At 44.7% G+C, this 22,330-nt stretch overlaps 4 protein-coding genes across 4 annotated transcripts in view; 2 read left to right on the forward strand and 2 right to left on the reverse strand.

The window, feature by feature from the left end:
• The first annotated feature begins 1,503 nt into the window (after window positions 1-1,503).
• Window positions 1,504-6,169, forward strand: LOC139216248 (volume-regulated anion channel subunit LRRC8D). The gene is made up of 5 exons (XM_070847337.1): window positions 1,504-1,857; window positions 2,169-2,762; window positions 2,975-3,225; window positions 4,495-4,872; window positions 5,047-6,169. Exons 1-5 carry the CDS (start codon window positions 1,504-1,506, stop codon window positions 6,167-6,169), a joined length of 2,700 nt encoding a protein of 899 aa, XP_070703438.1.
• trir (telomerase RNA component interacting RNase) overlaps window positions 2,535-22,330 on the reverse strand; it is a 93,397-nt gene continuing 73,601 nt past the window's right edge. Inside the window, exon 4 of the transcript XR_011585564.1 lies at window positions 2,535-2,545. The gene's annotated coding sequence lies outside the window, so the exon portion shown is untranslated. The remainder of the gene's footprint in view (window positions 2,546-22,330) is intronic.
• On the forward strand, window positions 7,094-11,536 carry ddx39ab (DEAD (Asp-Glu-Ala-Asp) box polypeptide 39Ab). Its single transcript, XM_070848311.1, has 10 exons — window positions 7,094-7,180; window positions 8,105-8,321; window positions 8,525-8,652; window positions 9,200-9,476; window positions 9,604-9,722; window positions 9,825-9,956; window positions 10,166-10,275; window positions 10,428-10,572; window positions 10,746-10,893; window positions 11,298-11,536. The coding sequence occupies exons 2-10, from the start codon at window positions 8,114-8,116 to the stop codon at window positions 11,312-11,314; spliced, it is 1,284 nt and encodes a 427-aa protein (XP_070704412.1). The 5' UTR covers window positions 7,094-7,180; window positions 8,105-8,113; the 3' UTR covers window positions 11,315-11,536.
• Window positions 12,355-18,564, reverse strand: LOC139216319 (CCN family member 1). The gene is made up of 5 exons (XM_070847412.1): window positions 18,475-18,564; window positions 18,079-18,292; window positions 17,006-17,446; window positions 16,367-16,545; window positions 12,355-14,958 (listed from the first exon to the last, which is right to left on the reverse strand). The coding sequence occupies exons 1-5, from the start codon at window positions 18,562-18,564 to the stop codon at window positions 14,653-14,655; spliced, it is 1,230 nt and encodes a 409-aa protein (XP_070703513.1). The 3' UTR covers window positions 12,355-14,652.

The raw sequence follows: 22,330 nt of genomic DNA on the forward strand, positions 1-22,330 counted from the left end.
ACACACACACACACATATACAGAAACATACACGCACACCACTCAAGAACTTGGTCACTTTAATAACTTTCCTTAGCCACAGCCTTCTGTAACCTTTGAACTCTCAGGAAACAAACCTGGTTTCTCTACAGAAGCACACATAATCTGTAAAGAGGACAGAGGGACACTGAGAGCTGCAGCATCAGCTGGATTAGAATTATGAAGTGAAATGTTGCTGTGTAACTCAGTACAGTGACTTCAGCAGCCCCTGCTGGATAATGCTGGATGTAATGTTGCCATTTTCAACACGCACATGATAAGAGGTTAGAGTAATAGTGGCCCAACTTTACTGGCAAAAACATATAATCACATTTATTACACAGAAAATCTTTCAGTCGGCTTAACGTATGCAACTGATGGAAATGTATCTGTAACTTAAACTGTCTAATTATTATGATTATTATATATTATAATTATTAATAATTAAGACAATCCGTCCAACATCTAATGGAATGTACATTTATTCAAGTTCTGTCCAACTTTAAGGTACTGTATGTTACTAATATTTACATTTTATGCAACTTTATTCTTCAACATGACAACATTTCAGATGGCAGTATTGTACTTTTTACTCCACCTCATTTATCTGACCACTGTGGGTATGATTTACTTTAATCCATATTAAGATTTTACATATGAAACTTGATTAAATGTTAGATTAAACTACTCAACAGTGAAAGAAAGTACAAATTAGCTCATTGTCTCAATCAGCTGTAAAACTGAAACACAGTTTTCTGATACTTCATTTTCTTATGTATATTTGTCTTAAAATTCCTTCAATGTTTTCCTCAAAGTCAGTTCTGAAGGAGTTAAAGTGTGCAGGATGCCCCTGGTGGGTCCTTCACGGGCTTCTGGTGCTGAATTAGATTTTTTAGCCACACATCCTCCGCTGCCATGGCAACCGTTGAAAAGCTGTGTGTCGGCCAGCCAAGGAGGAGTTTGTTGTAAGATTCAGTAGTTTTTCACAGCGGAACCGGACAGCGCCGGACTGAAGTTTCAGTGAGGCGGCTGTGAGCTGATCAGAACAGAGGGAGAAAGCAGGAGAACTTACTGAGAATTAAGAATTTACTCAGGTAGGTGAAAGTTAATCCTGTAAAAATAACATGAATTGCTCAGTTGTGATAGCAATTTTTGCTGAGAATAAGGCTTTATAGAGGTTGCCTACAAAGGAAATGTTGAATTTACTCTTAATGTACCACTGCTTGTTTAGATTTTTATAAATTCAAATGACTTTCATATGAAAACTAAAAAAAACACATGATGATCATGATGTTATTGCCTCCATTATGGAATTTTCATGAGCACCATTAACTCAACACTTGAAGCCCCTGAAAACTTCAAATCTTACATATTTCTAAGTAACGTGAAATGTTACAAACTTTATTTTAGGTTTAAATTCGATATGTTTAAAGAGGCCTTTTCACAATTATTTTCACAGCCATCCTAAAAGGACCCAGAGGTTGCCATGTTTTCCCTGTCGGAGCTGGTGCCCCTGAACCAACATCAGAGCAGTTCTAAGCTGTTGAAGCCCTGGTGGGAGGTCTTCATGGACTACTTGGTGGTCCTGATGTTGATGGCATCTGTCCTGGCTTGTACTGAGCAGCTGTCCAGGGACCGAGTGGTGTGCATTCCCTTGGATCCTCTTTTTACTGCAAATACTAGTGATCACAATCCCTCTCCTCACAGGGATGTGGCACTGATGACTCCATCTACAAAGCCCCCAACCCATGTCCCACACAATACCCCCCCAAATCCTCATTCTATAGGCCGCGGTCGACGCACACATCTGGTCTACCAGCAGTACGTTTACATAAGTCAGGTACTGTACTACTATACTTAGTTGCCTTTGCCATTGAAAATCATACACAAACACTACACCTCCCCTCACCTCCGTGAACTTTGAGCTGATTATTAGCTGATATGACTCTCATAGTGTCATTTTAGGCCGCAGAAGGTGACTGTTTTCAGCAAAAAAAACAGCTCTGGAAGCCAAATAGATGCTACCAGCCCCGCACTAGTCAGCAGACAGTCCGAGTTGGCCAAAACAAAGATAAAAGGATTTTTAAATTTTATTTATTCATCATTATTATTATTATCATCTATCAAGTGTCTGTCTATCTGTCTGTCTAGGTGTGCTACCATGAGGTTTTGCCTTTGTGCTCCCGCTTCTTCCCCTACATGGCTTTGCTGCAGTCTCTACTGCTGGTAGCCAGTGGCTCCTTCTGGCTCCACTTCCCCCACACCTCAGCCCGCATAGAGCACTTCCTGGCCATCTTGGTGAAGTGCCGTGAGTCACCCTGGACATCTCAGGCCCTGTCCCACGCCGCCCGCCAGGAGAGCATCGAAGAGACTGAGGTGGTGGAGGAGAGACGACCACACCAACCTCCGCCCTCTTCAAGTTCACCTTCGCCCCCGGTGACCCACACAAGACGATCAAGCATAGACTCGGGCGCAGACAGCCCACTTTTTAGGAGGTCAGATAGTGTGCCTCTGTCTGCCGGCCCTCCCTCCCCGTGCCCTTCTACACTCTCCTGTAACTCCACCATGTCGTCTATGTCCCTTGGCTCCCAGGTGCACCCTCCCTCTTCTAAGCCCTCACTCATGGTTGACAGTCCCAGGCAAGTAATGAGTCTGGATAAAAGTGATGGGGAACAGGCCAGGGCGCTGTTCGAAAGGTTCAGGAAATTCCGGTCCCATTGTGAAAGCTCAGATGTCATCTATAAGGTGAGACATCCTCTTGTCTTGAAGATATACTTTGTACTTTAGAGGTCATGGTGACCTGCCCTTGCTGTTATTGTTCAAAACAGTAAATGCTTTTGCTGTGGTGTTATAGGACCTTATATTTGACAGTATTGTGTCTTAAAACTATTGTACAGGAGTGTGGTTCTATCTCAACAATGTCCGTTTATTCATTGCACTCCTTTACATCTCTCCAGGTCTACCTGGCTCAGACGATATTCAAATTACTGATGGTGATGCTGATTGTGAGTTACACCATCCCCCTTCTCAGCTCCTTCTCCTTCACCCACACCTGTCACCCAGAGGAGCAGGCCTTGGTGGGCTACACTACCTTTGAGTGCATCCATGTGCTTTCCTCCTTCATGTGCAAACTGCTGGTAGCTTATCTGACCCTACTGGGGCTGTACGGCCTGCTAAACTTTTACACCCTCAGCTGGATTTTACACAGGTCAGTGCATTCATGTACCGTACACGGGGATAGATGTGCTGGTTGTGTAAAAATATATATAAACATAATATATTTTAATATGAACTTTAAAGCTGCACTAATCAATAGTTTTACATTAACAAACCATAAATGTGTAATGTGACCTGTAGTGATAAACTCATTGAGAATTATCAGTCAACTCTGTAGTTTCCCTCAGTTTTATTTTAGCATCTTTCAGAATTGTTTGTTTGGTTTGACGGCCTGCAACTTTACTGTTTTGGTTCACTCTCACGGCTTCAATGATTCAAGGATTTTTGTTGTCATACCAGCACACATTTCCACATGAGATGTCATGAAATTAAGTACTCTGGTCCCGATTATAAATAAACTATAAACAAGTGCATTAGAAAATAAACAACAGCATTATATATATATATATATAAAAAAAAAACACTATTAAAAACAAGCATTTAACAGTGATAGATAAGCATGTGCAGTGAGGTAGGTCTGTAGAAGTGTAAAGAGTCTGTAGTTGCAGGTATCAGGTATCAGGGGGAGCTACAGAGCACCACCAGAGTTCAACAGCCTAACAGCTGCTGGAGAGAAGCTGTTCCTCTGTCTGGTGGCCCTGCTCCGGATGCTCCGCAGCCTCCTGCCCAATGGGAGAGGGTCAAAGAGCGGGTGGAGTACTTCATGATGCAGATGGCCCTCTTCCTGCATCTGCTGGTGTAAATGCTAGCAGCTATTTTCAGCAAATAAAGTTCTGATTTACCCATAACACTTTACCAGCATGCGTCATCAGACAGACAAAGTTAATGGATTTAATGTAATGCAATTATCTGCATTCGTCATATTAACTTTACACCTTTACCTTTTTACGCCGTTCATTTAAGACTTGCACAATTCAACTGTGCCTTGCGACACCAACAAAAAGAAATTCCATGTGATGTTGTTTACATCAGTCAAACAAAGTCTCAACTCCCTACACACTGATTTTCACACTTTGCTGAAGTCAGTACTGTGAGGTTAAAGAGGCTTATGAGAATATAATTTGTCACATTGTTTGAACAAAAAAAATCATGTAAAATGGTTGATTGATAATTAGTTGAGACTTTAAGTAGACAGCTTTAACTACACAGGCTGTGATTGTTCAAAGGGCGTTAAACAGAGTGAGGCTGAGCATACCAGAGGCCTGATAATAGGATTAGAGTGTAACACTGTGTTTTGGGCTACAGTATATTCTGTGTGATATTCCTCTCACTCTGTTTTTTTGGTCTGTTCCCTACTTAGCTCTCTACGGCAGTATTCCTTCCACTCACTGAACGAGTTGTGCTCCCTGAAAGATGTCCCTGACCTGAGAAATGACCTGGCCTTTCTTTTACACATGTTAGACCAGTATGACCCTTTGCTGGCCCAGCGGCTGTCCGTTTTTTTGTCCCCCGTCAGCGAGAGCAGGCTGCTGGAGGAAAATCTGGAGAGACGCTGGGGGGAGGAGAAGCTGCGTGCCATGACAAGCGTGGATGCAGAGGGCTGCTCCAGACTGCAGCTGGTGGCCCTGCCTCGCCTCCCTCCGGCACTCTACGCCCTTAGCCAGCTTCAGGTCCTCAAGCTGGAGCTCATCACAGATGCAAGGTTTACTGCGCAGGTGACCAACATGACTTCACTCAGGTGGGTTGTATGGTGGCACACTTACACTTTTTAAACAATGCACATCAAGTCAAAAGTTAGTTTACCTGACATTTAGATATTTTGATGATAGAAATGCTGAACACTGTAGTGCACATACACTTATTTCTTGTTTTTCTACACATTTAATTAAGTAATTGATTGTTCCTACAACAGGGAGCTCCACCTCTATCACTGCACAGCAGCTGTGGATCCCAGTGCAATTGGAGTCCTCCAGGAACGTCTGGAGGTCATCCACCTCTCCTTTACTCAGGCATCAGAAATCCCCAGCTGGGTCTTCTCCCTCCGCAGCCTGCATGAGCTCCACCTCTCGGGCCGCCTGAGCAGTGAAGTTGGGGTGGGCCGCAGCTGGGCTTTGGGGAGCCTCCGTCAATTACGTCACCTCCGTGTGCTGGTGATTCGAAGCATGTTACAGCGGATCCCTGGAGAGCTATGTGAGGTGGCAGGCAGCTTGGTAAGGCTGGAGATCTACAACGAGGGCACCAGGCTGCTTGTGCTGACAGGCTTGAAGCGGATGGTCGACCTGACAGAGCTGCTGCTGCAGGACTGCCAGCTGGAGCGTTTGCCTTCTACCCTTCTGGCACTCACCAACCTGCGTACACTCGACCTGCAGCACAATAACTTGAGGACTCTGGAGGAACTGCTCAGCATGGCTCATCTGCGACGTCTTTCTTGCCTCAGACTTGCCTACAACCGCATCCTGGCACTGCCAGCCAGTGTTAGTGTGTTGCGAGGCCTAGAGCTCCTGGATCTATCAAACAACCAGCTCCAGAGCCTTCCTCCAGCACTCTTCACTCTTCGCCGCCTTCGCAGGCTCCTGCTGGCCGGTAACCTGCTGGAGGTGCTGCCTGCAGAGGTAAAGGCACTGCAGCTGCTCACAGAGCTGGACCTGAGTGGGAACAGGATAGAGAGGCTCCCCCGTGAGCTATTCAACAGTTGTTTGGAGCTGCGCATCCTTAACGTGGCTCACAACTCTCTTTGTTCATTACCCCGAGGGATTGCAGCTTTAAGCCAGTTGTGCAGGTTGGACTTGAGCAGCAACAGTCTGGAGGAGCTGCCTGCTGAATTGGGCTGCTGCTCAGGGCTGCGTGGAGGTGGTCTCCTGGTGGAGGACTGGCTTTTTCTTTCTTTGCCCCCCAATGTCAGGGACATTCTGAGCCGCTCCTCCCTCCCATCTGGAGCTCACTCAGAGGATCGTTCCCGGCCACTCTCTGACACTTTCCCATACTTCTCTCCGACACAGTGGAGCTTCTCCTCTGCTCTGGAGTCACAGATATAAGACTTATCATTATCTGACTGCTAGCAGTATCCTAACACAGAGACATTTTGTATACTGATTCATGTTTTTATACTTTTTATGGGATTTCCTTTCTGACCTACCTATTCTTTTAGAATGTAGTTTTCCTGTTAATGTTCGGCTTGAACAGCCATCATGTTGCTTTTATGTTTTAGCCCATATTTCACCACACTTTCTGCACATTGATATTTGTGTCATACTAAAGTGAGGGTCAAGCAATGGATTACAGGAAGCTTAAAAAAATAATCACATTTACAAAACAATGTGTTTTGTAAACTTTGGACTTTTGAATTTTGAATACCATTATTGATAACTCTAAAGACTGATAATAATCAGTATAAATGTTATCATTCCTACTGAAGAATGTTCCCTTGTAGTATCCAACTGTGACCACTTGAGACCAATAAAAGTGATTATTTCTTGCTAATTGCAGTTGATGTGTTTGTCTCTACTTGCTTCTGCTTGGTCACGTTATTCTGACAAAATAACTGACTGATTTGCAATAATCACTCTTGTAATAATTTGTACATAATGGTATGAATGAGAATTCCTCAGAGTTTCTGTTGTTCTATGTCCCTCACTGTGGCCATGGGAGGGCGCTGAACACCCCGTGATTCTTGATACATTCAGAGCAAACCATTTACATTTACGAACACAAAATATCAGAGTAGTCAATAGATCTTTAAGTTAATACAACTGTTTTCGGTTATCTGTTATTTTTCAGCCTAATATTGATTCATTTCTTTCAATGATCGTCCTCTATGGGCTGCCGTATGTACAGTCCTGAATCGCTCTATCCCGCTTTTTTAAACAGCGGCGGACTGCGGCACATTTTTGGACCAATCGCTGGCTGCTCCTGCGGATGGTCGTCCAAATCCACCAAGACGACAACGCGCTTCGGCGGAGGCGGGACTTCCGGTTACTGGTATAAACCAACTGAGGCCTCCCCATGCGGTTTGAGCTGTAGTTTGAAGCGTAGCTAACACCGAAACGGTAAGAATGAAAATGTCGGTTTCATTGAAACAGCTAGAGTTTTTAAAACCTTGACTAACGACCAGGAAAGCGCAAATGCGACTTTTTAGCCGAAATCACTAAATAGCTACTCTTGAATGAAATGGCGGATTTCATTGTTTGCGTTTAGTTCATACTAAGCTAACGTTAGCTAGCGTGTTGTAGTTTAGCATCAGATAGCTTAGCCAACGCAACAATCCTCCTCACAACGTACTTGTTAATATTAAAGCAAATACGCAGCCTTCTTATTTTCCTCATGCGTTGTACTTAATGATTAACTTTATATTATCGGTTTACATTATTTGTGGTCTTTTTAGGCGAATAGCAAAATCGTGTTGCCGTGTAGTAGGTTAGCTTGCCACGTTAGCAGTGGTTATGCAACACAATAGCTTTCCAGTGTTGTACACGGCTCGGAAGCTAACCGGGTTGGTAATCCGACAGTTTCGGTTAATACTCTTGACTTAAGTTTTGTATAATATTGTGTGGGTTCAAAGAGGGCAAAATTTGGCTAATTAGATAAATGCTGCACTGCCTTTAATGTGCCGTTAGACTTGGTTAGTATATGCTCTCTATTGTTTGCTAATACATTGGCTAGCATGGCTCACTTGCCGGCCTAAGATGTTATAAAGAGGTTGTGAGGCTCACACAACGTTTACTGTAAGGTTTACATCCGTACAAGTATCAATGTTTATACTAAATCAAACATCAAGTAACGACTTGGAGAAAAACACGCTTCCTCCCCTGTGTTTGTAAGATGTATTTAAATTTTGAGGGGAAATCTGACACAAAGAATAGCAACAACAGTTGGGCTTAGTTATCAGCCCCCCTGTGAAGGGTGGGTTCAGCCATGGTAGATGATGATCTGAGACAGACGCAGGTAACAAACTTTGTGTTTTCTGTTTTTAGACAGACACAATGGCCGAAAATGATGTTGATAACGAGCTGCTCGACTACGAAGAGGATGAAGAGCCTCAAGGAGCCCCTGAGAGCGCAGCTCCTGCCGGCAAGAAGGAGGTGAAGGGTTCCTACGTTTCCATCCACAGCTCTGGCTTTAGAGATTTTCTGCTCAAACCAGAGCTGCTCCGCGCCATCATCGACTGTGGTTTTGAGCATCCGTCTGAAGGTGAGGGGCACTAGTCTGTCTTCACCTGCCTTTTGTTAATACATGACCATGTGGTGGTGTGAAAATGTTGATTGTATCTGAATACGTTTTTTAAAAATAGTTTCAGTTGCATGGGCTAGCAAAAAATTCAAGTATGTCACATCTCCACACTTGTCTAATCTCTTTTGTGTGTGTGTGTTGTTTTTTTTTTTTTTTTTATGTAGTCCAACATGAATGCATCCCTCAAGCCATCCTGGGTATGGATATTCTGTGCCAAGCCAAATCTGGTATGGGCAAGACAGCCGTGTTTGTGCTGGCCACACTGCAGCAGATTGAACCTGTTGATGGACAGGTGAGTACGGATGTTCATGCGAGGTGTATGTATTGAATAAAGTAAAGGGGGCCACACATTTGTTTACAAGCTCAAATCTATTGACAACTTGATAATACAATACGCACATGGGTACCTTTTTGGGCTGATGTTCGTTGTTCAGCGAAAGCACCTAAATCTTAAGAACAGTTGTGTAATGAACATGGCTTCACTAATTGTCCTGGCATAGAGAATACTGAGCAGTTGGCTCATAATGAAGATTGCACAAGCAATAGTCGTGTCAGTTGTACATTTTAACTGCACATTACCACATTTTAAAAGTATCACAGGAACGTTTAAGTATCACTATGACACTTATAAGTTTAAGTACAAGTCCCATGCACACGGATGATTACATCTCAGTGGAGTACTTTAAAAGTTTAACCTTGCATCAAGGAAAGCCTACATGTCCTGCTGCATTGGGAAGGGGTTTGAAAATGTTTTATTCTTGCTGTTAAAGTATCAAGAGGAATTAAATTGTCCAGGTACAATGTGTCTGAGTTGGTGTCTTCGGTCGTCTCCTCCACAGGTGTCTGTATTAGTCATGTGCCACACACGAGAGCTGGCCTTCCAGATCAGTAAGGAGTATGAGCGTTTCTCCAAGTACATGCCCACAGTAAAGGCAGCGGTGTTCTTTGGTGGCATGGCCATCAAGAAGGACGAGGAGGTCTTGAAGAAAAACTGCCCCCATATCGTTGTTGGAACACCAGGTCGCATCCTCGCTCTCACCCGGAACAAGACCCTCACTCTGAAGAACGTGAAGCATTTCGTCCTGGATGAGTGTGACAAAATGTTGGAGCAGCTAGGTGAGTAATTTGTCGAGTAATGACACTTCTTCTCTGTGGTGAGGGCACCTGCCCTCCAAAACGCAGTGTTTAATCAGAATCCTATTCATATTAATTTGCTTGTACCATGTCTCTCTTTGTGTTCCAGACATGAGGCGTGACGTACAGGACATCTTCAGGATCACACCCCACGAGAAGCAGGTCATGATGTTCAGTGCAACACTGAGTAAGGAGATTCGACCAGTCTGCCGCAAATTCATGCAGGATGTAAGTGAAGTGTTTTACTTCAGATTTCAGTTCAGAATCATTCTTTTCACACATCGCTGCTGTAAATAGAAACCTAACTTTGCCACTTTCATCTCCTTTTAGCCTATGGAAGTATTTGTGGATGACGAGACCAAACTTACACTCCATGGTCTGCAACAGTACTACTCCAAGCTGAAGGACAGTGAGAAGAACCGCAAGCTCTTTGACCTGCTTGACGTGTTGGAGTTCAACCAGGTAAAGTGATGGAAATATTGCATAGTGCATCACTATTATGTCCAGTTATACCGAATTTGTCTTCCTTTTGAAGCTGTTTGGTCACTGAGATAAGCTCAGAGTCCCTAATTCGGGATGAAGGTGTCTCATGAGATGTTGTACCAGTGCTTTAGGTTGCTGGCCTGTGCTGCCCCAGCGTCTATATTTCAGTACCTTTGCTTTGCCTCTAGGTGGTGATCTTTGTCAAGTCAGTCCAGCGCTGCATCGCCCTGTCCCAGCTTCTGGTGGAACAAAATTTCCCTGCCATTGCCATCCACAGGGGAATGGCTCAGGAGGAGAGGTGAGGCTTGTAGACATATGCTCCACTGAGCTCCTCAGTATGTTTACGGAACATGAGGCCTCATCAGTTAACACATTGCTTTTATGAAAGAGGGATGCAGCCCAGTAATGCCTATAGCAGCTGTGTTGATAATTCTCTTGCGGACTCCACAGGCTGTCTCGCTATCAGCAATTCAAGGACTTCCAACGGCGGATCCTTGTTGCCACTAATCTCTTTGGCCGAGGGATGGACATCGAGCGGGTCAACATCGTCTTCAACTACGACATGCCAGAAGATTCTGACACCTATTTGCACAGGGTGAGAACTGCAGAGGGCAAATAACCACCTGTTTTTCCCCTCTTCTCTGCAACATTCTGGGAATACCTACGCAGCGTTCCATAGCCTCTGCATGGTTCTGTTGCTCAATGTGTTGCATTTTTGGTACGTGTGCTGGCGATGTAACTCACTCTGGCATTCCCCTCCCCCGTCAGGTTGCCCGTGCTGGTAGGTTTGGAACCAAAGGCCTGGCTATAACCTTTGTGTCTGATGAGACCGATGCCAAGACTCTGAACGATGTTCAGGACCGCTTTGAGGTCAACGTGGCAGAGCTACCAGATGAGATCGACATCTCGTCTTACAGTAAGTCTTTCCATTTCCGAATGCCTGTTGAGTGCAGTGATGCACAGTTGGCCACATTGGAATGATTGTAATTTGTAGATTGTTTAGTTCATGGCACTTTACTATTAAAACACACCATCGCTGCCAATTAGTGATGTTCTGTTGTTTGTTTGGGTATTTTAATCCAGTGAGATGTTGCCATGTACAGATTGAATGCCAAAAAGATTGAAAAGGTTCCTTACACCATCTGATTATCTGTGGGGCAGAGACAGCAGTTGGTGCTGCCATGTTACTGTGGCTCTCATCAAATGGAAACTGACCTTGCATATTCAACCTGTTGGTGAAAAGTTGGTATGCTCAGCTGTTCATCGCGCTGATCTTACACATGCTCAACTCATGTCTCTCCTCCTCTGTCCCTCCTTTAGTCGAGCAGTCCAGATGAGTCCTCCAGCCAAGCAGAAGCCTCCTCTCCATGGATCTTGTGTCTTGTGTTTGGAAGTAGACGTATTTCACTGTTGATTTGAAAGCTCTGCTCCGTTCCCTGTGTTCACCAAACATTTATTTTTATTGTCAGTTTTGGGGGGCAGGGGTATGGTCGATTTTTAATTTGTCTTTTACTGTTTGTTTTTTGCGTAATGAAATTAAAACTTTTTATAAAATGCCATTTTTACTATTGTGATCTCTCATGAGACTATTGTCTCTACCCCATTTTCATTGATTTCAGGCCCAAGCAGAGCTTCAGGGAACCGTATAGAAGAGTAGTTCTGAGGAACATTTTAAAGTGTTTTATAGCTTCTTCTTTTTTTAAATGTTTAAACTAGTTTGTATAGTTTTTTTTTGTTTGTTTTTTTTTTTTTATTCTGGCCCCACTGCAAGAGTCGGTCTTTACAGAGAAATTAAGTAGTTATGTAGTGACCGTTGGGTAAAACAATTTGGCTTATGGCAGCTCTTTCTTTGAATTTCCAATTGAATGCCAATAAATGAAGTCACCAAGTGGAGTCCTGGTGGTGAATCTGCCAATTTGTCATTATTACATTGTATAAATTAGCTTAAAAATTTAATATACAGTATAGCTGTTTGTATCGTGTGTCAAGGTCCTCATAATATTTCACGGAAAAACAATCACAAAATGTCGAGCTATATATATGCCTGTTAAGCAAAAGTTGAGGGTTAACAAAGATCAATAAATATTGTACTACAAGCAGTTTGTTAATGGATTGGCAATGATGGTTTTTTTTAGCAAATGTTAGCATGCTAAAATACTATTAGATTTGTGATAATGAGGATTTTACTAACATCAGAATTTAGCTAAATGAAATTACAGCTGCACAGATCTGTTGGCATGGCTGTAGACTCTTGAGAATTACTTAAAACCTGACAGTGGCTAGTTTTATTAACATTATAGGAAAATTATCACTTTGTTAAATGTTTGAGTGAAAGTTTCTTTATTGAAAAATGCAAAACAATGAACTCATTCCAACTCTAAACTCAAGTGTGTTTTGGTAATCGGTTTCCAAGAGAAGTAGCTGTGAGGAACGTGGAAAGAAGCTTTCTTTAATATGTAATCTTAAAAAGCATGACAGATGGCATTAATGTACTCTAGGAGACACAATCATTATGCTTCTAAATTGGCACTTAATGCTTGTAAAGGATCTGAACCTTGCCTCGTTCAGTGCTAAACTACACATGGACTACTTCAGTATAACTCAGCAAAAGGATTGGCCCTTATACAGCAGAACTACAAAGAAGGTAATGATGCATCTGTACATAGCTGCTCTATAGTGTCCTTAACAAAACTAGACATACAGTACCAAAACCACAGCATCTATATAGGCAAATAGCAATGGCAATATGTTTAACAATTGCCAAACAAATTTAAAAATCACCTGTAAAGTTTAAAACCCCCTCAAGAGGTTGAGAGGCTTAGAAGCAGCAGAGTCTCGTAACTAAGAAAGCCGTCTGCAGCCAAGAAATGGTAGAAAATGCAAATCCTATTTTCCAGTTTCACAGAAAGCTGAAAAAATGTCTTAGCCGGTATCTAATGGCACGAGAGAAGACACATTTTTGGAATAATAGTATGGTGCTTGAAATAATTTAGAATCACCCATTTCAATGTGTATTCATTAGAGATAAAAATCAGTTTGAAAATGACCTCTCAGTTCCTTTGCATCAGATAAAAGGTCATGAATCAAGGCTTTCGTAAGGTGCGTGAACTTTAACCCAAGTCCCAGTCAAGTAGGATGCTTGGGTTCCTCAGTCATAGAAAAGAATTTGGCCACGAATATCCTCAGGAATAGGTTCTTGTTGACCTCTGGCAGCCTTGGCCCTGCGCTCTGCAGGGCAGTAAAGCTCCCCTCTGCCCCTCACAGTGATGTCGAGTAACGACGCTTCCTTCACTAGCATTTCTAACAAGCAGACACCCCTTAAACATGAAGAAGCATGAGTTGTTGTTTCAAGGAGCTGGCATGCTGCTTAATTACAGGCCAGATTGGGCACCACAGCGGTACCGCCCGTTAGTCACAAATTACATGTTTATCTCAGTACCCAAAGTTTTCAAATTTTATTTTTATAGCAAACAAGAGAGTGGCTGATCTCTCACTGTCCCTCAGAGTCTGGATTGTAATTTGCACAGAATTAGGCGGTCGACTTCTCGGCGCCAGAATCCCAGGCTTGTTCTTCTGGTGCTTGCTAAATGTCTCAGTTTCTTGCGGAGGCAAGGCAGGGGATGAGTCCAGCTGTGTAAACAACCTTTGACATAATCTCTACGAATGCATGCAAAGCCTAAACCCATCAGGTTCAACTCTGTCTTTTTCTAGTACATAACTCCTCTTCTCCCGTAGCCTTCACCATCCATCATTAGATATGGCTTTCTGACTGCTGTGACCCCTGATGCGACCTCGGGGGTCGAGCCCTGGATCTGTGGGAGTCCTCCTCTTCCTCATGGCTGACAGCTCTCAGCTGTTTTGTCCCTCTCAGATACCCGTTCAGCCATGCTGATGCTCCAAACATAGCAGCACCGCCTTCCCTGGTGGCAGGCCACTGTGTCATCACGTCTGTCTCAACAATAAATACCAGTGAATAAATACCATAAAAAGACACAAGCCACGCTCCTGTCAGAACATCTGAGATGCTCCTCCATCTTCTGCCGTCACGACCTCTGGCAGCAGGTGGACAGTCTTTGCTGTCAATCCTCTCCATGAGTCTTCATTTGGTTTATCAGGACTAAGTTATTGGAGTGTACAGACACATGATTCCAGGTGCTTTCATATTTGGCTCCAAAGCAATGTCAGACCAGCTTTGTATTGGCTCGTCAGACCTGTTGCTCACTAAGTGTGATGTGAATCCACACCATCAACAAAAGAAACGCCAACAGTGATGCTTGTGTGTGGCAGCTCTTGCTCCAGCATCCCCAACAAAAGTCTCAGAGTTCAGGGGACGTTTGGTGCATGGCAGCAACATGGTGGCCGGTTGCGTCCATGCTTTCCATAAAGATTTTGTCATCATCTGTAGAAGTCTGGCCTGGCCAGAAACAACCTTTAATCTACACTAAAGCAGGGGCTGGTCACTTTGCTCTTTCCAAGTTGGAGATGCGCCCATCTGATTCATTCTTTTTCTCCCCATTCTTCCCCAAATAATCTTCCAGAAAAGATGGTTTGTCGTGTGCACCTCGCTTGCGTCTACTCATAGATACACTAAGGACAGCTATTCTATTATGGGGATCACTATGGGGGAGTTAATGTCTCTTTTTGTGAGGGAATGTAGGTTGGGGGGATGATGCCACTAGTCGATGAACTTGTGTGTGTCTCCATAGAGCCATCGCTGTGGAGGCATGGCAGCCTCGTTGAGATGATTGCACTCATCGCTGCACTTGCAGGACTGGATGAACATCACGGACCTGTTGAAGCGTTCGCCATCGGGGCAGGCGAAGCTCACGCTGGCAGTACGCGTACGACGGGGTGAGCAGCAGCGGCCGTCCCTACATACACCACAGTAGTTGGGCCTGTACAGGCGAGTGCTCCTGCAGCCAGCATAGGACAGGCGGTGCGGCTCAGGGGCCTTGTGGGTACGAGAGCACTTCCTTCCTTTCTGTGGGGGGAGAAACAAAAGGGTAAGAATGGATTAAATTTTCTGGTGAAAGGAATTAAACAAGACTAAAAGTCTAAAGCTGTGTTAACAACTCCATGAGGTTGCACTGAAGCACAGCTGTGCTTCGAGATCATTGATAATGTCAGCTAGCATGGTTAAAAATCTTTTCGTTGGTGCAGCTGTAGCTGTAGAGCAGGTTTAACACTGCTTTCCAGTGAACGCTTCATAGGATCACATTGCCATTTGCTTGGAATCAGAACTGCAAAATGAAATAACTCATCAGTCAAACTGAGACTAATCCAGTTAAATGCAGAGACAGGGAAAAGCAAAATAAAGGTCAGAACAACAGATGGGTGCCAGAGAGAGGAACATGCCAACAATAGTTAAGGATTGACACTGATGCACATTAACACCCACGGCAGCTCTGCAAACACTGGGAGAGCACAGAGAAACAGGTGCACAACAACCCATCAGCCTCATGAGTGGCTCATGGAGGGAGGCAGAATGTTTCTGAGGGCGTTGTGTATGAAATGGGAGAGAGCAACAGAGTGGGCGAATCGAGTGCTCTTTAAATCACATTGCAAAAAGCCACAGTGTCGCAGGTTCAGCGTGGGAGAGCTGCAAACCCCCACTGACTAATAAAGGGAGAGTTTTTCTTTTGTCACGTCTCTTAAAAGTTCTGGGATTTACAGCTTTGTGAAAACAAATTTTTTATGTTATTTCTAAAGAAATGCTGCAGCATCTTTGATCTATTGAAAATGAAAACTTGTAAAACAGTTGACAATAAAGTCAACAATCTTTTTCTTGGCTTCTTGGCTTTGAGCAGTTGCCAAGCAACCATTGGAGACTCAAGAAAGTTACTGCTCCCAGTCAGGAAATAGTCTGGCACTGTCATGTCAAATGTCATGGTTATACACTTCAGTTTTTGAGCAAACAAGATTACACGTTAATTATTGAGTTTTAGAGGTGCTGATGGGGGGTTTCATGTCAATGTCTTGTTTCTCTCCTCTCTCTGACTCTAACAATCCGCCTGACAAGAGAAGAGAGTATTTCCCAAAGTGTTGAACTAGTTGTTTAAGCTTTGAATTTCCCATATACCATGAACAAAGCATGAAGCTCACAGGGAACACGTAGTCTAAATCAGCTCTGTCGTCATCCTGTGGGGGATGTTTCCCACACAGCAACAGAACCATGAATAGACAGAATGGATCAGAAAGGGCTCCAGCGACAGAGGGATTCAGGGGCAGGGGCAGTATACATGCCATGATATTAATACCAATCGCACCCCTTGACAGCAATCCCTTCCTGAATCTGTTTAGCATGGCGCATGGTCTGCATGGTTGTGGGTCATTAGAGGAAAGACTGCAATCCATCCCCTTATGAGAATCTTAAAAGCACCATTTCTCACCTTGACAGGGATAGACATGGAGCTGCAGGGTCTAATGTTGCACAGGCGCGTCTCTTTGATCAGCTTACACCGGGCATTGTCATTGGTAACACGAGAGGAGATGCCCATCCCACAGCTCCGAGAACACTGGGACCAGGAAGTAGTCTGAACCACACACTGATCTCCCACCTGCCTCCAGGCTAGGAGAGATGAAAAAGAGGACGTGTGAGGGACAACGACAATGGATGATGCAAAACATGAAGAGTCAGAGAATGAGAGGCAAGATCAGCAAAAGTAAAGCCGGGGGGGAAAAAGGGCAAATTGGAGAGAGAGGGAGAAGGAGAGGTCCAGAGATGCAAAGCACACTGGACTCATTCAGCGAACAGGCAACACTGACGCATAGAGAGGGTGATTACAGAGAGGGGAAAGCTAGGTGACAGAGGTATGTGTGTGAGAGAGAGCACCTCTGGTGTGCAAGGAGCCAGTGGAAAACAAGCCTCACATAAATGCTGACACACACACACAGATGCAGAGGGAAAAGCTCACAGTGAGGCCGTTTGTGCGTCAGGAGGCTAAAATGGCTAAAACATAAACATGATGCTTTACTGCGTCGAGGAAACAGACGGCACTCTGAGGCGACACGGCAGCACCCTCTCTTACCCGCCAGGTGCTTGTTTCCACGCTGCTTGTCCCACTTGCGCCCCACCTCCACCAGCTCGTTGCCCAGGGTGTCCTTCTCCTTTTTGGGTTTGTAGGGGTACAACTTCCGGAAAGGTTTCAGATAAGGCTTTGTGTAAGGGTAGGCCGGGTAGGGAATGAAGGGGTAAGGTGGATAAGCCGGAGGTTGGGGTCGGCGGTGCACCGGAGGCATGGCGGTGGTTCCCTTGTGGCAGTCGATGCTGAGGCAGCACTGGCCTGGCACCTTCACCAGCTGCGGAGTGGGGCAGGAAGGGGACGCCAGGGGCACATGGCTGGGGCAAAGGGGCACGCAGCCCACCGCTCCATCAATGCAGGTGCACTGGTGCTTGCAACCGGCACGGAAATTCTCGCCGTTTTGATAAATCCGCCCATTGTATTCGCACGAGCGGCCCTCTGCCTTGGCTGAGAGATAGAAAGTAGACAGACAGGTTGGTCAAAAGAGCAAAAACTGGTGTTTACACATGAAACAGGAATAAAGAGCAGACAGAAAGAGACTTATGCGTAAATGCTCTGTAATACACATGGAAGGTCGATAACGAGAGAGGGAGAGACACACTATCTCCAGATTTATGAAGCAAGACCTATTCTTAGGCCAGACAGGAATTTTGACTTGTTTACAATGTCCTTCCCCTTCCGTCCCCTAGTGGGACTCCCCACACAACACCCCGGATACCCCCCTTTATATAGAAACACCCCCAAATAAACACAGATATAAAAATACCACTGTGCATGTGTGCGTGGTTGTGTGTTTCATGGGGCTGTTTATGTACACATTGAACTACTTATATAAATCCCAGAGTTGGCCGGGTTTCAGTCACAGCTCATGAAGGTGCTCTGTTTTTGAAACGTGGCACGGGCTTCAAACCCGAAGCCCCTATCAAAGAGAAACTCCAGCCGCTTGGCTCGGAAGCCAGATACCCCACCCTGAAGTTACACATTCCCTCACTCAACCCCAAGCTAAACCCTGTGCCGAAAACCCCCACCTCCCGCATCTGACCCTCAAACCCCTCTGCCCACCCCTCCGTGGTGCGTACCCCTGCAGATGCCATGGGTGCGGCCCACATCATTGCCGTAGTTGCACTCCAGGCCTTTATGGTGGTCACAGGGCCGTCCTTCGTGGCAATCCTGGTTGAGCTGAGCAGCACACACCTTGCAGCAGCCGCAGCCATCCGGGACTGAGCTGACCCCTGGCGGACAGGATGGAGGCCCTGCTGGACACTCACACACCACCGGACAATCAGCAGTCACCTAAAGGAGGGGACACAGCGTGCACTTCAGTTAACCTGAATTCTGGCGAACCAACTTCATGCAGTGCATTTTCCGTGTAAGGAGGAGCCACGCTGGAACCAAGCAGGACAATAGTTTGACTCATGTTACACAGATCACAGAAATTCCTCAAAGTGTGTGAGGCTTAAACATTTGCTGAATACCCAGCACTGTCCCAAGCCCCACAGGGATATCTGTAACCCTCTGTCGCCTTCCGCTTGGCATCCGCTGAGGTGAGCAGGGATGAAAGCCATGTTCTCTGACCCATCCAGCCCCCCCTCCCCACCCCGCCACCCTCACTCCCACAATCCTCCTGCTCCTACATCTTTTGTTTCTCACCCTTTCTCTCCTCAGCACCTTCACACACATACACACACCAGAGTCACTCCAACATCTCCCAGCAGGCACCGTCTCCGGTTAAACTCCTGTGGGTCTCAGGTGGGCTTGAAGGTTGGGTATGACATTACGATAAATGCAGTGACAATAGCTTTCCATTTTTAGCATTATCATTAGGCATAGCCTGGTACTTGAAGCATCCCCTGCCCAAAAGTCACATAATATTTCTGTAGATATTTTTAGGGTGCAGGGAGTTCATATTGACCTTATGAGTATTTTTACTCTTGTATAATATTACTGTAGTGTAATTTTGGACATACAGAGAGATAGATGCTTCCGTACATGTACTTTGCAAACGGGTGAATTGCTTTAGAAACCCTTTAAAATACTCACAAACTCCCCTGATAGACAGAAGTTTGTTCCATTAGGGCAACATTTGTTGTTTCACTCATTTATTCATGCTACGTTTCTACATTTTAGAGGAAAATACTGCACTTTTTACTCCACTTCATTTATTCAACAGCTTTAGTTACAAAAGATAAGATGATCTTACAAGACATGATCGTACATATTGAAGATTAAACTACACAACTGTACGTAAATTAGTTAAATTTGGCTCCACCTTGACCAGCAATAACAGTAAAATGCTACTTGCTCATTAATGCATCAGTTATAACACTGCAATGATACAAAATACCATAGTATAATACTCATAGGGGCTGTTTTTATGCATAATGAGTAGACTGCTTTTCCCTTTGATACTTGAAGTGCATTTTGCTAATAATTGTATAATCGGAGTATTTTCATATTGCAGTATTCATGCTTGACTTAAGGACTTGTGTACTTGGAATAATGCCTAAGGAGGCTGTGAGCACTGTTATCCTGATCTATCGTGATTCTGATTTTGCTGAGGACCCCCTGAAACATCCTTCAAGGGCCTCTGGTGGCCCCCGAACCTCTACTTTGGAAACTAGCACATACAATACCACAGATTCTCCAAACATCAAAATCAAACACTGGATCATGGACATGCAATGCTATAAAAGCCAGGAGATGCAAGGAAGATTAGGCTATAATGTAACCAGACCGCAGCTCAAATCCGCAGGGGCAGCTGTAGCGCACATGCACGTGAGTCTTTATTCCTCAGTGTTTACATGAAGCGGTAACAGAAAAGAAGACTTAGGACACTTACCAAGCCGACTGTCACCACTTGCAGGACAGCAAATAATAGCAGTACCCCCATGCTGTCAGCTGATTCACATAAGGGGGAGAGATAACTTTAAAAAAAAAAAAAAAGGAAATAAATAAATCCTCCACCGGCTCAGAAACAATACCTTTTATCCACAAAGTTTAAATCCGACATGAGCGATGGTTCTTCAGTGTCCTCCATCACTTGTAAATTTTCATCGATCAAAGTTTGAGGCTTGTTTTTATATCAGCCCCGTGCTTTTTATGGCAACCACGCCCACCACAGGCCCGTAACCAATCAGGAGGCAGGCGCGCGGCCAAGGTATCCCAACAGGGTAGGAGGGGGCGGGGCTTGGAGCTCCAACACGGAGAGCGGAGGTCTAGAGGGGGGCGTGGCTAAGCATGAATGCAGTCATTCATAAAAATTCAGAATTACTACATTCCAAAGTGGACCTGGCTTCTGGCTGTTTATTTATTTATGTTTGAGCGAAAATAATATTTTTGATGCTTTAAAGTTCTTTTCACACGCATACCTCTGTCCGGCTGCTGCTTTGTGAAAAGTAAAATAAATATACTCAGCTGCTAGTCTGTGCTACATTAATACTAGGGGCAGCCATGGAAAACAGCGAGGAATTTCCTTCCCCAACTTTATAAAAATACTTTTAGACAAGAGCTGGACAGATAAAGTACATACACAAGGAGAACGGAGTGTTCCTTGGAGCTGGGTATAACTACATGATTGAGTGATAGTGATGTTGAAAATGATTATGATAATCTCCGACGCAATTCATCACTCTTTTCCTCCCTCCATATCCTGTCTTTAGCCCCCACATCCCTTTTACCTACTCAGAGGTTCCCAGGCCACCTTTCTCTGCACACACACACACACACACACACACACACACACACACACATGCACAAACATCTACCCATGTAAACAGACAAGAATTTAGTTCGTTTGGTTTAAGGTTTTCATTGAAGAGTGCAGAGCGGACATGAGGACCGCCTGGCTAATCTTCCTGTCATCCCCGCAGACACGCACACAGGAAACCAGCCATCTACAGTACCTGAGGTGGTGGCTAACATACACACTGATCCTCTGTGTGAGAGGGTTAAATACATTTTCCACATCTATGCACTCTTAAACACGCTAACATCACATTAAACTGTTCACCAGTGGCACACGCAGTGGGCTGCTTGTTGAAATCGAGTGAGAAGGATTGTGGGTGGCTAAATTGTTGTTTTCTCTCAGCTTCCCTAGAATGTATCATTAAGTAGAGGGATGCTTGAAGTTATTTGTGTCAACAGTGAATATATCGTCCCCCTTCATCCTCTTTAAATCACCCTCTGCATGTAACCAAATGGTCACATTTAGAGTGGTGCATAAACATGCTTGTATACACATGTCTTGCAAGCATCTTAACTTTTGCATATCAGCAGGTCACTCCAAATGCACTTACAACTGACATACAAAGGCACGTAGACACCCAGCTCCATTTTGTGCCTCTCATGCATTACCATCGCATTCAATGTTTGGTGCGCCGCCCCAAGATTTTCATTCTCCCCATCTGGCCACCCCTGTGAAGCGTTTCCGGGGGGGCGCCACTGATGGTAATAATGTGGCTGGTGCACACCATCACACATACAGTCTGCAGTATGCAGAATGTGCTCACACACACAGAGGCCTACACAGAGGGCAAAAATTTGTATTCACCAAACTTCCATCCTTATCCCACACAGTCCGTCTCTCTCTGTCAGTGCACAGAGGTGATGTAACAGGCCTGCGTAAACAAGTCATAGAGAGAAAATGAAGCAAGAGAAACCAAATTTGTGTGTGTGAGTGTGTGTGTGTGTGTGTTTGTTTGCACCCACCCACCCTCACAACACAAACCCATACAGAGAGAGAAATATGTTTTTGTTGTATTCATATGTAAGTTCCATTGACTCATCAAAGAATGTGTCCTTTCCATTTTGGTCTCAGTGGCTTCCATCCTAGACATAATAAACAAGCATACAGAGTTTCCAACACACCAAAGTGGAGGCATTCATTAGCTCTTGGGGATACTAGACACTGCTACTGGGAACCTGCCCTGCGCGGGGACCTTTGCATTCTGAGCTGACAGCGAACGTCAACTCGTAATGGTTAATGTGACACAAGTCTGCTTTAAGAGTTCACTGGAAAACCTCCGTGTCACGACTATTAAAAAGTTAAAGGAATGGCCGGAGGCGCAGGAGAAGGGAGAGGGTAAAGAGGGAGGAGGGGAGGGGGGAAGTGGACGACGGCAGGTGAAAAACAGATCAGACCTTCAAAAAACAAGTCAGTGGAAATAAAAGAGAGACAGGCAGGGGCAGGGGGAGAGGTGTGAGGCACATGCACGGAGCCAGGGAAATATTAGGCAGCGAGAGAGAGAAAAAAAAACCAAGCAGATAGAACGGGATAGTAGAGTGAGGTCAGCGGAACAAAAGCAGCTCGCTTTTCACGTCTGATTCTTTGCC

The sequence above is a fragment of the Pempheris klunzingeri genome, chromosome 17 (assembly GCF_042242105.1).
Source record: "Pempheris klunzingeri isolate RE-2024b chromosome 17, fPemKlu1.hap1, whole genome shotgun sequence".
NCBI lineage: Eukaryota > Metazoa > Chordata > Actinopteri > Acropomatiformes > Pempheridae > Pempheris > Pempheris klunzingeri.

Excerpts from the sequence above, each read along its gene's own strand:
- ddx39ab (XM_070848311.1), top strand. The coding sequence starts at position 8,114 with ATGGCCGAAAATGATGTTGATAACGAGCTGCTCGACTACGAAGAGGAT. Across the intron at positions 9,957-10,165 it reads ACGTGTTGGAGTTCAACCAG|GTGGTGATCTTTGTCAAGTC; the intron begins GTAAAGTGATGG and ends CTTTGCCTCTAG. Across the intron at positions 10,276-10,427 it reads GGAATGGCTCAGGAGGAGAG|GCTGTCTCGCTATCAGCAAT; the intron begins GTGAGGCTTGTA and ends CGGACTCCACAG.
- LOC139216319 (XM_070847412.1), bottom strand. The coding sequence starts at position 18,564 with ATGGCTTTCATCCCTGCTCACCTCAGCGGATGCCAAGCGGAAGGCGAC. Across the intron at positions 18,293-18,474 it reads GGGGCTTGGGACAGTGCTGG|GTGACTGCTGATTGTCCGGT; the intron begins GTATTCAGCAAA and ends CCCCTCCTTTAG. Across the intron at positions 14,959-16,366 it reads CCATGTCTATCCCTGTCAAG|AAAGGAAGGAAGTGCTCTCG; the intron begins GTGAGAAATGGT and ends CTCCCCCCACAG.
- LOC139216248 (XM_070847337.1), top strand. The coding sequence starts at position 1,504 with ATGTTTTCCCTGTCGGAGCTGGTGCCCCTGAACCAACATCAGAGCAGT. Across the intron at positions 2,763-2,974 it reads GCTCAGATGTCATCTATAAG|GTCTACCTGGCTCAGACGAT; the intron begins GTGAGACATCCT and ends ACATCTCTCCAG. Across the intron at positions 3,226-4,494 it reads CTCAGCTGGATTTTACACAG|CTCTCTACGGCAGTATTCCT; the intron begins GTCAGTGCATTC and ends TTCCCTACTTAG.